We start from the raw sequence: 15,849 nt of genomic DNA, 5'->3' as shown, positions 1-15,849 counted from the left end.
AGAGAGGGAAACAGGGATAGGGATGGAGAGAGACAGAGAGAGACAGCCAAAGTAGACAAGCTTTTTGGACTTACTGTTGTTTGGACTTTTGCCCTCATGTATTGAGGTAACCCTACATCTTTGCCATCTAAAATTGACTTCAAATTGCCTCTTGCTCAATGGTTATGCTACTCACCGCTTTCCTAAGGGACAGAAGGACAGGAGCCTTTGGTGAGTTGGGGACACCTCATGGATCAATAGTCCTCTCAATGATTAACTTTGGGAGGCCAAGCCAATGTGTTCTGGTAACTCTCCGTTTAGTGGACCCTGTAAAATTATTCTCCTAAAAGACAAGCAGACTTCAATGCAGGTGTAAGAATCACACCTGTTTAATCCCTTCAACTTTCCTCCTCCACAGCAATGGGACAATGGCTCCTGAATGGGATAGTGGCATTGGCTTTCCTCGCCTTCTGCCCGATGTCAGGCCAGTATCTCACATCAGCACAGGATAAGCTCAGGAGGTAAGTGAACTTAACCTCTGGCCAGCATTCCATATAGAACTGGCTCATCCTCTGCCCAGAGGAGAGCCTGACTGAATGCTATGTGCTGTGACCATCAGGATCATATAGCATAGCACAGAATGGGAGGTTTTCTCCAAATTATCACTAGGGTTCCATTTTGGAAACTGCTTTTCCTGCCAAAGGTGTCATGAGTGGAGAAAGCATTTTAATTTGTAGGAATTGATTCTTCCCCAGTTAATGTGATCCTGGGCTGAATCTTGGGCTTATAACATCCTGGACTAGTGCCATGATAGTACCGTTATGCCAAAGGTTCCCAACCTGGACCCCCAAGGGATTTATGGAGAGATTTCAGGCAGTCCATGAAATTAGAAGGGGAAAAGGTCACAAATTTATTTTCACTAATTTCTAAGTGAAATTTAGTACTTCCTTCAAATATTTCAAAACATTGTTCTGAGAAGGAATTCAGGGGGTCCACCAGACTGTCATAAAGTTCTATGTAGAACCCCTGCATTATCCTCTGCTTGGTCAGATCACATCAAAGGTAGAGCACCTCATTTAAGGAAGGAAATTAATCAGCTGGGGAATATAAACCAATTAATCATTTATTAAGTACTTACTATATACCAGGCACTGGGGTTACGAAGAATGCAAGGTAATTAATCTAGAGGAAGGCAATCGGTATGATGAAGGGCCTCAAGAATTTTGCCTCTGACACTTCCAATGTCACCTTGAGAAAGTAAATTAACTTCCCAGGCCTCAGTTTTCTACTTTCTAAGTTGCACTAGATGTTTACAAGGTTCCTTTCAGCTTTTAATCTTGGATCTGGGCATGCTATATTGGTTTTTTGCACACAATTTTATAGTACTTTAAATTTTGCAAAGCACTTTAAACAAATCACTTCATTTGTGCCTTACAACAACTCTGGGTAGTTTATTATTCTTATTTGATAGTTAGAGAAACTGAGGCTCATTAAGGTGACTGACTTGGAGTCATTTGGCTCCAATATTTATTGGATGAAGGATTGGAACCCAAGCCTTATTTCACTCCAAATCTGGTGCCCTTTTCATTATGCCTTGCTGCCTCTTTCATAAGGATCAGTTAGGGAAAACCATGATGTTTAGCCTAGAAAAGAAAAGAAAAGAAAAGAAAAGAAAAGAAAAGAAAAGAAAAGAAAAGAAAAGAAAAGAAAAGGCTCAGAGATAACATGGGGACTATCTCTAGATATTTAAAAGGGATGTCATGTGTGGAGAAGGAATTTGAACTGTTTGGATGGCAACTTCGTTTCCTTGTTGCCCAAAGTGCCAACTAGAAAGAATGGGATGGAATTATAGAGGAGATAGATAGAAGAAAGACCTTCTATCATTCATTCCTTCCTTCCTTCCTTCCTTCCCTCCTTCCCCCTGCTTTCCTGCCCAACTTCCCGCCTTCCCTCCCTTCCTCCCCCTTCCCTCCTTCCCTCCTTCCCTCTCTCTTTCCCTCTCCCTTTCTCTTTCTCTCTCTCTCCTTCCCTCTCTCTTTCCCTCTCCCTTTCTCTTTCTCTCTCTCTCCTTTCCTTTCCTTTCCTTTCCTTTCCTTTCCTTTCCTTTCCTTTCCTTTCCTTTCCTTTCCTTTTCTTTTCTTTTCTTTTCTTTTCTTTTCTTTTCTTTTCTTTTCTTTTCTTTTCTTTTCTTTTCTTTTCTTTTCTTTTCTTTTCTTTTCTTTTCTTTTCTTTTCTTTTCTTTTCTTTTCTTTTCTTTTCTCCAATACTGTGTATTGGTTCCAAGGCAAAAGAGTGGTAAGGGCTAGGCAATGGAGATTAAGTGATTTGCCAGGGTCACACAGCTAGGAAGTGCCTGAGGTCAGATTTGAACCCAGGACCTCTCCTCTTCAAGTCTAGCTGTCTATCCACTGAGCCACCCAGCTGCCCCCATGTATTCTTTTTCAAGCAGAACATGGATCATTAAGCTTGGAACACACTCCCCTTGTCACCACCATCTTGGAATGTCTAGTAATTTCCTTAAAACCTTAACTCCAATTCTGCCTTCTCCAGGAGACCTTCCTAGACACCCCCCCCCCCACATACACACACATGCTAGTGATCCTCTCCTATCTTGTATCTATTTTCTATCTTTGTATATCATACACAAACACACACAGGCACATGCACATGCGCACACACACACAGTTACACATTTTCTCCTCTGATGAGTATCAGCTCCTTGAAGGCAAGAACTATTTGCCTTTGATTTTCTGTCCCCAGCATCAGGACCAGGACCTGCTGCTTATTCACTAACTGTTTGGGGATTCATTCAGACACAGATTGTAGCGCACTGACTTCATCGTCCCTTTGGAGTTGTCTGTTGAGATTCTTTGATTCTGTAATTGCTTTTTTCCCCATTTCTTTGTTTTGGACATCCTGATCCGGAGTCAAGCATCTCTTCTTCTCTAGGCCTGCCTTTAACTTAGATTCAGGGAACATGCATCACATACTTATTCATGCTTTGCACTCCAGGAAAACACACAATACACTCACTGACACTTTATCTCATTATTCAAGCAATGGCTTGTGATCTTGGAAGTGCCAGTAATTTTAGTCCCGTTTCTAAATGAGTAAACTGAGGAATAGAATGCACTTGCCAGCCATCATAAGAATGAGGAGGTAGAGATGAGAGTTGAGTCCAGGGTTCCTGACTTCGGCTCCCAACCTCTTTCCACTGAAACCTCTTAGGAGACCCATTTTGCATTGATTAGTTCATTCCCTGTTTCTTGTTTGGGGGATTTTAAAAGCAGGCACTTTGCCTCAAACTGAAGATTTTTAACCATCAATCAATATTACTGAGTATGAAGTACCTACTATGTGCCAGGCACTGGATTAGATGCTGGGATAGAAAGACAACTGTAAAATGGTCCCAGCCCTAAAGGCGTTTACATTCTCTTGATTAGACAATGGTTAAGTCTGTTATAAGAGATGTAAAGATGACCTCAGGGAGGTCATCAGGGAGAGCTGAGGTCAAGTGCTGCTTATCCTGCCTATGTGACCTCAATAAAATAATTTCAAGTTTTGATGCCTGGGCCAATTCCCTAAGAATGAATTATTCAGAAAGTGACTACCTGGGCAATTAGGTGGATAGATCCAGGTCTGGAGACAGGAGGTCCTGGGTTCAAATTTAGCCTCTGACACTTCTCAGCTGTGTGACCTTGGGCAAGTCACTTAATCCCCATTGCCTAGTCCTTACCGCTCTTCTGCCTTGGAACCAATACCCAGTATCAATTCTGTGACAGAAGGTAAGGGGTTATGAAACATAAAAATAAAGTGATTATCTACGTTGAGACCTGAGAGTTCTCGATACCAGTGAAATTATACATCTATGTCCTTGCATAGTACTAGATTCAGAGGATCCAGAGACAAAAACATGAAGTAGTCCTTGTTCTCCAGGAAAGAGTCTACTTAATCAATAAACCCACATTAATTAAGTAGCTATTATGTGCTAGGCATGGCGCCGAGCCCTGGGGAAATAAAAAGAGGAAAGGACAGTCCCTGTCCTCAAGGATCTTGCAATCCGTTGGCATTTCCCCCAATTTCATAAAGAAAGAATTTTGAGGCTTCATTTGGTCACATTTTGTGATCCAGATTCTCTCCCTCCCTCCCTGCCCTCCTGATGAGCTCCCAATCTAATGGAGGGGCTGAACTCTACCAGATGTTTCTCTGGGGCGGTTAGTCACAAAAACTCACCGGGTACCATCTCATTTACACCTCACAGCTCCGGAAGGGGGCAAGGGGAGCAAGGACTCCCCATCCAAAATGGCTAACCTGCACCGGGTACTTCCCAAAGCTGCTTGGAACCTGTGATTGTATCTGGCTCTGCCAAGGAGACCAGTGGAATGGGTCTGCCATTCTCAGGATGAGAGATGTTGAATGCCTTGGCTTGTAACGAGTAGTCATGACAATGGCAAGTGTAACAGCTCACACTGGAAGTTTTGCAACACATGTAGCTCATTTGATCCTCACAAGTGATACCACTGGGAGATCAGTGCTAATGTCATCCCGATTTTACAGATGAGGAAACTGAGACAGACAGAGGTGATGTGATCTATCCAGAGTCACAAAACTAGTTGAAATCTGAGGAATGATTTGAATCCAGAAATTCCTGATATTCCCAATTCTACCCTTGGCACATCTAGCTGCCTTTCATGGACAGAGCAGAGATTAGACCAAGACTCTTTATTTTTATTTTTTTTAATCCTCACTTTCTATTTTCGAATTGATACTAAGTATCAGTTTTAAATTATGGTTAAAATGACTTGCCCAGGGTCACACAGTTAGGAATTATCTGAGATCAAATTTGAACCCAGGACCTCTTGTCTCTAGGTCTGGCTCTCAGTCTACTGAGTCTGCCCAAGACTCTTTATTTTAATGTTGATTGTATACCATATATGTGCACACACACATACAAAAATTTTAAATCTAATATCATTAAAGCTTTTATATGTTATAGTAAGAGATATTTCCTTTTAGCTACAATTCAATGAGGAAAAAAGGAGCCCATTTTCTGCAACATTTAATTTGCAACTTGTATTTAAAGCAAATACACTTTAGAAAAAAAAATCAGAAAATTCATCACTAATAATTAGAAGATGAAGGCCAGGGAAACCGTGGTAAGGGAAAACCTTTGCCGAGATACACTTAATTATAAAAGCTTATTATTGTAATCCCTTTTGAAAACGAACAAAGAGTCTCAATATTTGATGAACTTATCAAACAAGACAGACCCGGTGAAGAGGCAAATCGTAAGTCCAGGCAAAAGGAGAACCAATTAAAGCCTTTGCCCAGTGCTGCCGGAGATAATCAGCAGCCTCTTTGTCAGGGAGGAAAAGAACTCCGGCAGGCTTAGGGTAGGAGGATGGGGCCAGAACTGGTCTGGAGGCTGGCCTGGCAGATCCTTTCTGCCATCTTTAATGGGGGATTGTGGGCCAAGTGATGCAGCTCTTTTTGATGGATAGACATGCTCCTATCAATCAGGCCTCTCTCTCTAGAGTCCTAGAATCAGATTCAAGGAGATGGAATGTTAATGTAGAATCCAGCATATAGGGGGGCCCTCAGCATTAAAGACTGAGAGAGGTTAGTGAGTGGCCCCGGGTTACACTGCTAAGAATTGGAGGTAAAATTCCAACCCAGATCTTCCTGATTCCAGATCCTATCACTATCAGTGTTCGTACGTTGCCTTCCCAATAGACTTCTTGAGGACAGCGATGGTATTTTGCTTTTTTCTGTATCCCAAATATTTTCCTCCCCAGAACCTGGAACTTAGTAGGTGCTTAAATGTTTGTTGCTATGACTTGACTGTCTGTTTTAGATCTACCCAGATTGCCATGCAAATAGCAAGAGGGAAGGGAAGGGGAAGGATATTGATTTTTTCTTTAGGCTCCCTGCCTTTGAAGGTTAGCTACAGAAGGCTAAGACTGTGTTCGAGGTTTGTAGCTACACTCATTCAAAGTCTTTCCCTTGTTTTAGGGAGCAGATGCTTTTGAAAACTGAGCTTGGCCATGTAGTAAGTCAGCATGCCTAGAGATGTTCATCTGTCAAATCTTTGTATCATCTTGACAACTTCATTGTTCAAACATTTATAGATGCTTTCATGGGGAAGGGCTCCCCAGTTCCCCATCTGCTTGGTGGGAAGCAGGCAATGAAAATGGAAAGTGTGTCTTAGCCACTGGAGTGGGGAAGAGACATTTTCTTAAGCCATTAGGCCATTGGCTTTCTGTGAAAAATCTCTGCCACTGAGCTCTACTTGGTAGCATTAGGTTGGCTGATAAAATTGAAAAAAAAAATTGATAGCATGATGGGTAATGGAAATAGCTGGAATCCAGACTCTGATGGAGGCTGAGTGGCTCATAGACCAGTCCATCCCTCTCTCTGACCTCTGCCTAAATCTGTGAGGAAGTTGGAAAAGCAATTATCATGTCCTTTTTACAGATGAGAAAACTGAGGTTCACTCAGACAGAAAAAATAACAAGAATAGACAATTCTGTAGAGTAAAGCACTTTATGTACAGTAATGCATTGGATCCTCAGAACAGGTCCTAGAGGGAGGTACTGCTATTATTATTGATGAGGAAGATGATGGTAATAGTTATGGTGATGATGATGATGATGATGATGATGATGATTAGTGGCAACAGTAGCAGTTGTAGTAATAATAGTAGTAACAGGTGTTGTGGTAATCAGAGGAGGGAGAGGAGGGAGAGGAAGAGGAGAAGGAGATGAAGGAGAGGAGGGGGGAAAGAGGGAGAGGAGGGGGAGGAGGAAGAGGGAAGGGAAGGAAGCATTACTGATGACCTGTGATTTCTTTGATGGTCAAGAACAAAGGCATGTGCAGATGAATGAATGAAATGAATGAAAGGATGAATAAATGATAGCACTGGGGTAGATGGTAAGGTCTTGAACTCAGCAGCCCAGGGTGGTTGTTCTGTGGATGGTACCCCCTTGGCCACAAAGGCTCCTTCCCCAAAGATGCTTGAAGACCATGGGTCAGACACAAGACCATACGTCTAGGACTCATGTCACTGCCCTTCCTAGGGCTCTCAGCTCAGGGTCCTGGACTGTCTCCATGAAGCTTGGAGAGAAGGTAGCAGTTGAGGGAGTTTGACTTATCATGGCTCAGGGTGGGGGTGGGGCACTGACAGGATTTCACAGCCCCACCATGTGTGTCAGCTGTAGAACATGAACACTAATATATATATATATATATATATATATATATATATATATATATATATATTTTAACCCTCACCTTCTGCCTTGGAATCACTACTGTGTATTGGTTCCAAGGCAGAAGAGTGGTAAGGACTAGGCAAGGGGGGTTAAGTGACTTGCTCAGGGTCACAGTTGGGAAGTGTCTGAGGTCAGATTTGAACCCAGGACCTCCTGTCTCTAGGCCTGGCTCTCAATCCACTGAGCTACCCAACTGCCCCCAAAACTAATATTTCTGATTCAAACTTTGGCCCTATCCACTCTGCCATGTTCCCCCTTACCCATAGTAGTTACTCAGTAAAGAACCTACTATGTGCTTATGAGCTACACATGCTCCCTGAATGATCCTGAGGAAGTTTCCCATCCCCCACCCTCCCTTTCATATGGGGACCAGCTCTTCTCCCCCAGCAATATTGAACCTTTTAAAATCCAATATAAAAATGCTGATATGAATCACACTCTACCTTGGAAGAGGTCTTGCCACAGTCAGGCAAGAAGCATTAATAAGCTTTTACTAAATGCCAGGCACTGTGCTGAGCTGGGAATGAAAATAAAGGCAGAAAGAAAGTCGGTTCCTGCCCTCAAGGAGCTTCCATTCTGAGAAGAGCAGACAAAACACAAAAAGGAGCTGAAAGGGAGAAGGGGGAAGGTCCATGGCTGGGAGCCTAGAGATGAATTCCTTTCCAGCCTGGAAGGAATGAAAGTCTTCTGCCCTTCTTTGGCCTGACCCTCCTCCTTTATTTGGAGATTCTTAGGGAATCAGCCAATCAGAGGTCCAGGTCTCAGGGCAGGAAGTGGAGGGGGCTTCCAGGGGAAGAGCTTTCTCTGGCATGGTAGAGAAATAGAGAAAAGTCCTGAGGAATTAAGTCATCAGTTTAACACCTCTCTCTGTCTCTCTGTCCCTGTCTCTGTCTCTCTCTCTGTCCCTGTCTCTGTCTCTGTCTCTCTGTCTCTCTGTCTCTCTGTCTCTCTGTCTCTCTGTCTCTCTCTCTCTCTCTGTCTCTCTCTCTCTCTTTCTCTCTCTCTCTGTCTCTCTCTCTCTGTCTCTCTCTCTGTCTGTCTCTCTCTCCCTCCCCCTCTCTCCTTTTTCTCTCTCTCTTTCTCTGTCTGCCTCTCTCTCTCTCTCCCTCCTTCCCTCTCTTTCTCTCTTTCCCTCTCCCTTTTCTCCTTTTCCCCCCTCTCTCTGTCTCTCTCTTTCTTTGTCTGTCTGTGTCTGTCTCTCTGTGTATTATGAACATACGAGGTAGCATACAGAATGGAAAGATGCTAATCCTCTCATGCAAGTCATGATCAACTCTGTGCCTCCTGAATTCAGGAGGTGGGGTATGAGCTGAGTCCTGAAGGGCTTCCGAGATCCTGAGAGGCAGAGATGAGAAGGGAGATCACTCCAGATCACTCAGGCCAGTTACATCACTTGATCCTCATCTCACTTGGCCATTAGAAGGCCCACCATTGTGCAAAGAGCTCCTCAGCTGAGATATCAGTGACTCACCAAAAAAGTCCTCTGCTCCCAGCTTTGCTGGCTCTCTGTTGGGGATGGCTTCTTGTATTTGCCTTTGTATTGACATCTTGTCACAGAGCTTTTAAATCCACAATGACAAAAGTTTCAATCTACCTGAGCTTTTGGTTACATCCCTTAATGCGCTTTCCCTCATTTCTACATTTTAATGGGGTCTCCATAGACCAGCAATGACATCTTGACAATTCTACTTGGATGTGCTAAAGCACTCCAAAAAGCAATTTCTCCCCTGCCTTATCAGATCATCAGCTTATTCCTAATTTTCTCTTTCTTATAATAATATATTTCAGTGGGAAAAGCTCTCATCATGGAATCACAAGACCTGGGTTTAAATCCTAGCAATCCCACATATTCCTTGTGTGAATTTCGTCATCAGCTTAACTCCTTGGGGCTCAGTTTTCTTTTCTGTAAAATGGGAGCATTGCATTGGATGATTTTTAAGGGTCCTTTCATTTCTAGGGCTATGAGGATCAGTTCTTTTAGGACAAAGGTGACTGTGTTTTTCCCTTCCAATTTTGAGTGTTTATCCCAATGTTTGGCAAGATATTTGAAAAGTGCTTTATTTAGCAGTGCCTGGTAAATAGTGGACATTTAATAAATGCTTGTTCCATTTTCTCTTCCTTGCTTAATAAATGCTGATTGAATTGACTTGATTTTAATATTCTATTATTTTAATAATAGTAATATTAATTATATTATTTACTTAATTAATATACAATAATTATTAATAATAGTAATAGTAGCTAGTAGTTATTAGCTTTAAGATTTGCCTTTACAATTTTGATCTCTTTGGATCCCCATAATAACTCTGGGAGGTAGAGGCTGTTATTATCCCCATTTTACAAATGAGGAAACTGAAGTACACAGAGGTAAACTGACTTGTCTTGGGTCACCAAGCTAAAAAGTATCTGAGGCTCTATTTGAACTTAAGTCTTCCTGTCTCTAGGATCAGTGCTCTAGCTACTGTGCCATCTCCCATAGGATCATACAGTGCTGGAAGGAGCAATAGGCAAGGTATTGGACTTGAAGTTAGGTCTTCAAGTTTTTCCTCATATGTGTACTATATGACCTTGGTCAAGTCATCTCACCTCTGTATGCCTCAGTTTACTCATCTGTAATTGGGGATAATAATAACACTTACTTTCTAGGTTTGTGAGGATAATATGACATTATATATATATATATATAGATGTATATATATATATATATATATATAAAGTGTTTTGCAAACTTTGAAGTGTTATATATAATTGCTATCACCACCATCACTATCACCATCACCATAATCATTATTATTATTATTAGTTTAGATCTGGAAAGGATCTTTGAGGCCAGGTAGTCTGACCTCCTCATTTTATAATTCATTCTAGACTTCAGCTCACTCTTCTGGTCTTAGAGTGATTATGTTTAGAAGAAAGGAAAAGCTTCAAGGAAATTGGTGGTGCCATGGGTAGAACATTAGGCCTGGAGTCAGGAAGACCTGAGTTCAAATCTAGATTCAGACACTTACTAGCTATATGATCCTGAAAAGATTGCTTAACCTGTCTGCCTCAGTTTTTTTTTTTCAACTGCAAAATTGGGTAATAACAGAAGTTACTCTGAAGGATTGTTTTAAGGATCAAATAAGGGAATAGTAGTGGAACCCATGTTTCCTTGTCTTAGAATTCAACTTAAGAAAAGATTATTTTCTCCATTAAAAATGTAAGCCCTGGGTGCAACTGGGTAGCTAAGTGGATTGAAAGCCAGGCCTAGAGGCAGGAGGTCCTAGGTTAAAATCTGGCCTCAGACACTTCCTAGCTGTGTGACCCTGGGCAAGTCATTTAACCCCCATTGCCTAGCCCTTATCACTCTTCTGCCTTGGAACCAATGCACAGTATTGACTCTAAGATGCAAGGCAAGGGTTTAAAAAAATATAAGCCCTCTGAAGGCAGAGCTTGCCTTTCTGTCTTAACCAAATGCCACCACATTTTTAGTCTTCATGCATTTCTCTTGGAATCTAAAGAATGGAAATAGCAATCTTTTTTCAGGGACCCACATTCAAAGCAGAAAACAACCTTAGAGATTATTTAACTTAATCTCCTCACTTTAATTTAATTTATTTTCATTTAAATTTATAGTAACATAATTTCTTCATATAAAACTGACACATTTTTATCTAAAACTAATGAAATATACAGCAGGGAGAGTTTCTGACTTCTTCCTTCATTGAGTGAGTCTGCTACCCACTGCCCACTGCCTTTTCTCTGTATCCCCACTGGCCAGGTGATTACTTGACTGTAATCTTGCATTGGGTGAGGGAATACCAACTGCCCTTGGATTTTTTTTCACATTGTATTAAATAGAAAGGGTAGAAGTAGAATTTATTATACTACAGATGAATACAAAAATCAGATGTAGCATTTGTGATTTTAGATAAGTCAAATGTTTAAAATAAACGAATGGGGAAATTACATTATTCTTTAAGGACACATAAATAATGAAATGATGGTAATACTAAAAAATATGTACTGTATGCCAGCATCTAAACATTTAGGAGAAAGGCTCTTTAAATTAGTTTTTAACCTAAGTGAATAATAGGAAGGAACAGATAGCAAAACTCATAAGAGTTGAAGATCAGTGAATCATTTTCAGAGCTAGACAAATTTAATAAAAGGTTAAACGAGAAAGATATGAAGGACCTGAGTTATTAGTAGAATAAAGGCAGCTAGTTTCACTTTCTTCTATCAGTCCACAGACACTGTCCTACAGGCAAAATGTCTTAAAGAAGCTGAGATAAGCATTGCTTAACAGGTGAGGCATGAAGGGTAGAAGTAGTATTTGACCTGGTTTTAAGCATGGATAACATTCATTAGGTAGAAGTGGTGAGACAGGCATTCCAAGTGTGAGAGAGAATTTGAGCAAAGACACAGAGATAGGTCCATGGTATTTCTGGGAGATGGTAACCAGGCCAGTTTGGCTTGAGTGTTATGGTAGCAGGTCTATATAGAGTGATTTTTATATTAATGAGGTCACAGAAATGATTTGGGAACACACCAAAATGTGAATAGAGAAGGCTTGCTTTTAGATAGGGTCCAATCATTCCCAAATGGCCAATATCCTTCAAATTCCCCAGTGCTGTTTATGGATTGGTACAAGGAAATTATGGGAGGTGACTCTAGAGAGGTAGATTATAAACATTCTTGACTACAAAGCTAAGAACTTGGAAGACAGTGGTGGCAGAAATTTAGGCTTTAGCTTGGACATCACTGTCTGAAGCCACTTTACCTAAAATTTATAATGTACTCATTTTTTCTTGTTTACTCTTTGATTTAATTGATTAACTTAATGCAGAGTCCAGTTAAGCTTCACTCATACATAAATTAGGAAACTGAGTCAAGGAAAAATAAGGCTTTCTTTTTACACTCAAAGGACATATAGTGGCACTTGAGCCTAGAGTTTAGGTCTTTTGACTCTCATCCAGTACTCTGCATATTATGCTATTAGGTTAGGCCACCCAGCAAAAATCTTTCCTGGGCCAGGAAAAAATGGATAATTAGATATTGATGATGATGATGATAAGGATGCTTTTGTTGTTGATGATGATGTTGACAATGTTGTTGTTGTTGATGATGCTGATGCTGATGTTGATGATTGATTTGGAGTGGAGGTTTTCCTTCCATTTGAACCTTTCTTACCCTTCCCACTGTTATGATTAAAACTTTCTTGGAGATTGTCTTCAACCTCTTTCACCCTTCCAATGTATTGGTCTTCTTCCCCCTTCCCCATTTCCTTCTTTATGAAATATAAAATTATTCCATTTTATTTCTTTTCCCATTTCTCTCAGTATTATTCTCTTTTTTACCCCTAGTTTTAAATATATATATATATATTTTTTTTGACATTTCATCGTATACAGTTTGTCACTGTTCACTCTAAGTATACTTCTTCTAGCTACCCTGATGATCATAAACATTTTTAAGTCACCAATATCATCTTTTCTTATAGGAATACAAATAATTTGAACTTATTGGGTCTTTTAAAAAGAATATTGTTTGTTTGTTTTTCTCCCTTTCTTAATTACTTTTTGGTGATTCTGTTGAGTTCTGTTTTTGGGTATCAAATTTTCAGTTTAAGTCAGGTCTTTTCTTTAGGAATGCTTAGACGTCTCCTATTTTATTAAATGACCATACTTTCCCCGGTAAGAATATAGTCAAGTTTGCTGGGTAGTTGATTCTTGTTTGTAAACCCAGTTCACTTGCTTTCTGGAATATCATATTCCATGCTTCCTGGTCCTTCACTATGAATGCAGCCAGGTCCTGTGCTATCCTAACTGTGATTCCAGGATATATGAATAGTTTCTTATTAGCAGTTTGTAGTATGTTTTCCTTGGTCTGGTAGTTCTTGAATTTAGCTATAACATTCCTGGGCATTGTCAATTGGGGATTAAATGCAGGAGGTGATCTATGGATTCTTTCAATCTTCACTTTTCCCTCTTGTTCAAGAATGTCAGGGCAGTTTTCTTGGATAATTTCCTGTAGAATGATGTCCAGGCTTTTTCTTTTGTCATGATTTTCTAGTAGTACAATAATTCTTAAATTTTCTCTTCTGGATCTATTCTCTATGTTGGTGGTTTTATCAATGAAGTGTTTCATATTTTCCTCAATTTTTTCATTCCTTTGATTTTTTTTTATAAACTCTTGCTGCCTTGTAAAGTCATTTGCTTCTAGTTGTTCAATTCTAATTTTTTTATTAAACCCTTACCTTCTGCCTTGGAATCAATAATATGTATTGATTCCAAGGCAGAAGAGCAATAAAGGCTAGGCAATGGGGGTCAAGTGACTTGTCCAGAGTCATACAGCTAGGAAGTGTCTAAGGCCAGATTTGAACCCAGGACCTCCTGTCTCTAGGTCTGTCTCTCAATCCACTGAGCCACCCAGTTGCACCCAATTCTAATTTGTAAAGACTCAATTTCATCCCTGGCTTTTTGGTCATTCTCCTTCTGGTCTGTTTTTCTTTGTAGGTCATTTTTCACTTTCTTTGCCTCAATTTCAAGCTGGTCAATTCTGATTTTTAAGACACTATTTTCTTGTTTTAGTTCATGTGCTTCTGTTTCTAGATGACTTATTTTGCTTTTTAAGTTCTTTTCCCAATTGTCTTCAGCGTCTCTTAATTGTTTTGATTTTTCTTTTGAATTGTGTTTTGAGTTCTTCCAAAGCCTGAGTTCAATTCACTGTCATCTTGCTCCTCTGATTATTTGCTGGATCTGTAGGTTTGGGCTATTCTGTCCTGAAGGGGCTTCTTCTCTACTTTGCTGATTGACTAAATTAGCCTGATGGAATATTAATGAGCCCTAAGGTCAGATCTTCCCCAGCTGGCAGCAGAAGTTAAAGGTGTAGATGAAGATGTGGAGGATGAAGGGAGCTGTACTTCCCAACTTGTTATCAAGGTATTCTGTCATGATTGTAGCCCTTACCCTGGCATCCCAGTCAGCAGAATTCTTACTGCAGCTCTGAGCTCAGTTGGTGGGGGAGGGGGGTTGGAGATTCAGCTTCCCTGCCTTCTGAAGGCTTCTTATCTGCCCTATTGATAGACTAGATTAAGCCAGGGTGGAGCTTATCTTCAGATATGTATGTGCACTAAGGACAAAACCTGGAGGAGTGGAGGCTCAAAATGAATAGTAGCGGCTGGGACTAGGCTACCCTCCCTGCTTCCTCTCTCCTTCAGCTGCCACCCTTCTGGCTGTTGTTAGAGCCCTGAGCCTGGCACAGCTCTAGCAGTAAGGCACTCCCTCTGGGCCAGAGCCCTCACCCTGAGATTTAAGTGATTATGGGAGACTCAGCTCAGTAGGTGAGGGAGGGGGTCCTCAGATGAAATTCCTCCTTCCTTTTCCTTAAATCCAAGAATTCAGCCTCCTCCAGTACCTTTTAAGTTGAATTAAGCAGGAGGGTCCTTCAGCTCTGTCCTGTTGTTAGATTTTGTTTTCTGTCCCCCTCAAAGCACTTTGTTTTTGATTGGTGTGGAGGGGTTTTCACAGAGGTCTAGACTTTTGCTGTTTCTAAGGGGCCATCTTGACTCTGCCCCCCTGCCTTCGACTTTTTGCTTTTTTTTTTTTTAAATTGAGTTTAGTATCATAGGAGCACAGCTTTAGGGAGGGAAGGAACCTTAATGGTCATCAAACCCTACCCCTCCATTTCATAGATGAAGAAACTGAGGCACAGAGAAATGACTTCTTCAGGATGAGACAGTTAGTAAGTGGCAGGACTTGAACTCTTCTCACAAATCCTGGTCTAGCATTTTTCTCAATGGATCTGCACATGCTGCTTCCTCATATCTAATCCCCAATATTTGGAGTCTCTACTATTTTTTTTTCATTTTCACTATCCTCCTTCCTAGAGAATACAGCTTCTAAAATCTAAGTCTCCAACAAAGTCCTAATTTTAGCCCAAACTCATGAGCCCCTTGTATTTAAAAAAAAAAACAACCCTTTCCTTCCCTCTTAGATTCAATACTAGTATCAGATTTAAGACAGAAGAATAGTAAAAGCTATGCAATTGGAGTTAAGTGACTTGCCCAAGATCACATAGCTAGGAAGTATCTGAAGTTAGTTTTGAACTCAGGACCCCCTGTCTCCAAGGCATGACTCTACTCCCTGAGCCACTTAGCTCCTTCCCTTCATACTTCTGAGCAGATTCACTACACACACAGACCCTTCTCTTTCTCATTCTCTATTTTAAGCCTTTGGCTCAGGGTCTGTACATAATGGGTGTTTAATATCTCAACCTATCATTCACTCACCAAACACCTTTTTTAAACTCTTACTTTCTATTCTAGTAACAACTCTAAGGCAGAAGGGCAAGGACTAGGCAGATGGGGTTAATTGCGTTGATCACAGTCACACAGCTAGGAAATGTCTGAGGTCAGATTTGAATCCAGATTCTCCCAACCCTAGAAGCTTAATAATTATTTGATGCTAGCTGTACCTCATCAAATACTTATTAAGTTTCTACTGTATGCCAAGTTCTGGGGATGCAAAGAAAAAAATAGAAGTTCCTAACCCTGAGTAGCTCTACTCCTGTTATGAATTTTTGAAGAAATGAAATAACAAAATAACAGATTAATTAG

General features: G+C 40.7%; 1 protein-coding gene across 1 annotated transcript in view; it reads left to right on the top strand.

The window, feature by feature from the left end:
- The first annotated feature begins 274 nt into the window (after positions 1–274).
- The window catches only part of C8A (complement C8 alpha chain), a 96,620-nt gene continuing 81,045 nt past the window's right edge, over positions 275–15,849 (top strand). Inside the window, exon 1 of the mRNA XM_007480523.2 lies at positions 275–500. Coding sequence (XP_007480585.1) covers positions 400–500 — 101 coding nt within the window. The 5' untranslated portion in view covers positions 275–399. The remainder of the gene's footprint in view (positions 501–15,849) is intronic.

This window comes from Monodelphis domestica, chromosome 2, assembly GCF_027887165.1.
Source record: "Monodelphis domestica isolate mMonDom1 chromosome 2, mMonDom1.pri, whole genome shotgun sequence".
Lineage (NCBI taxonomy): Eukaryota > Metazoa > Chordata > Mammalia > Didelphimorphia > Didelphidae > Monodelphis > Monodelphis domestica.
The sequence above is the reverse complement of the archived record's forward strand: the minus strand, read 5'-3'. Positions and strand labels throughout refer to the sequence as shown.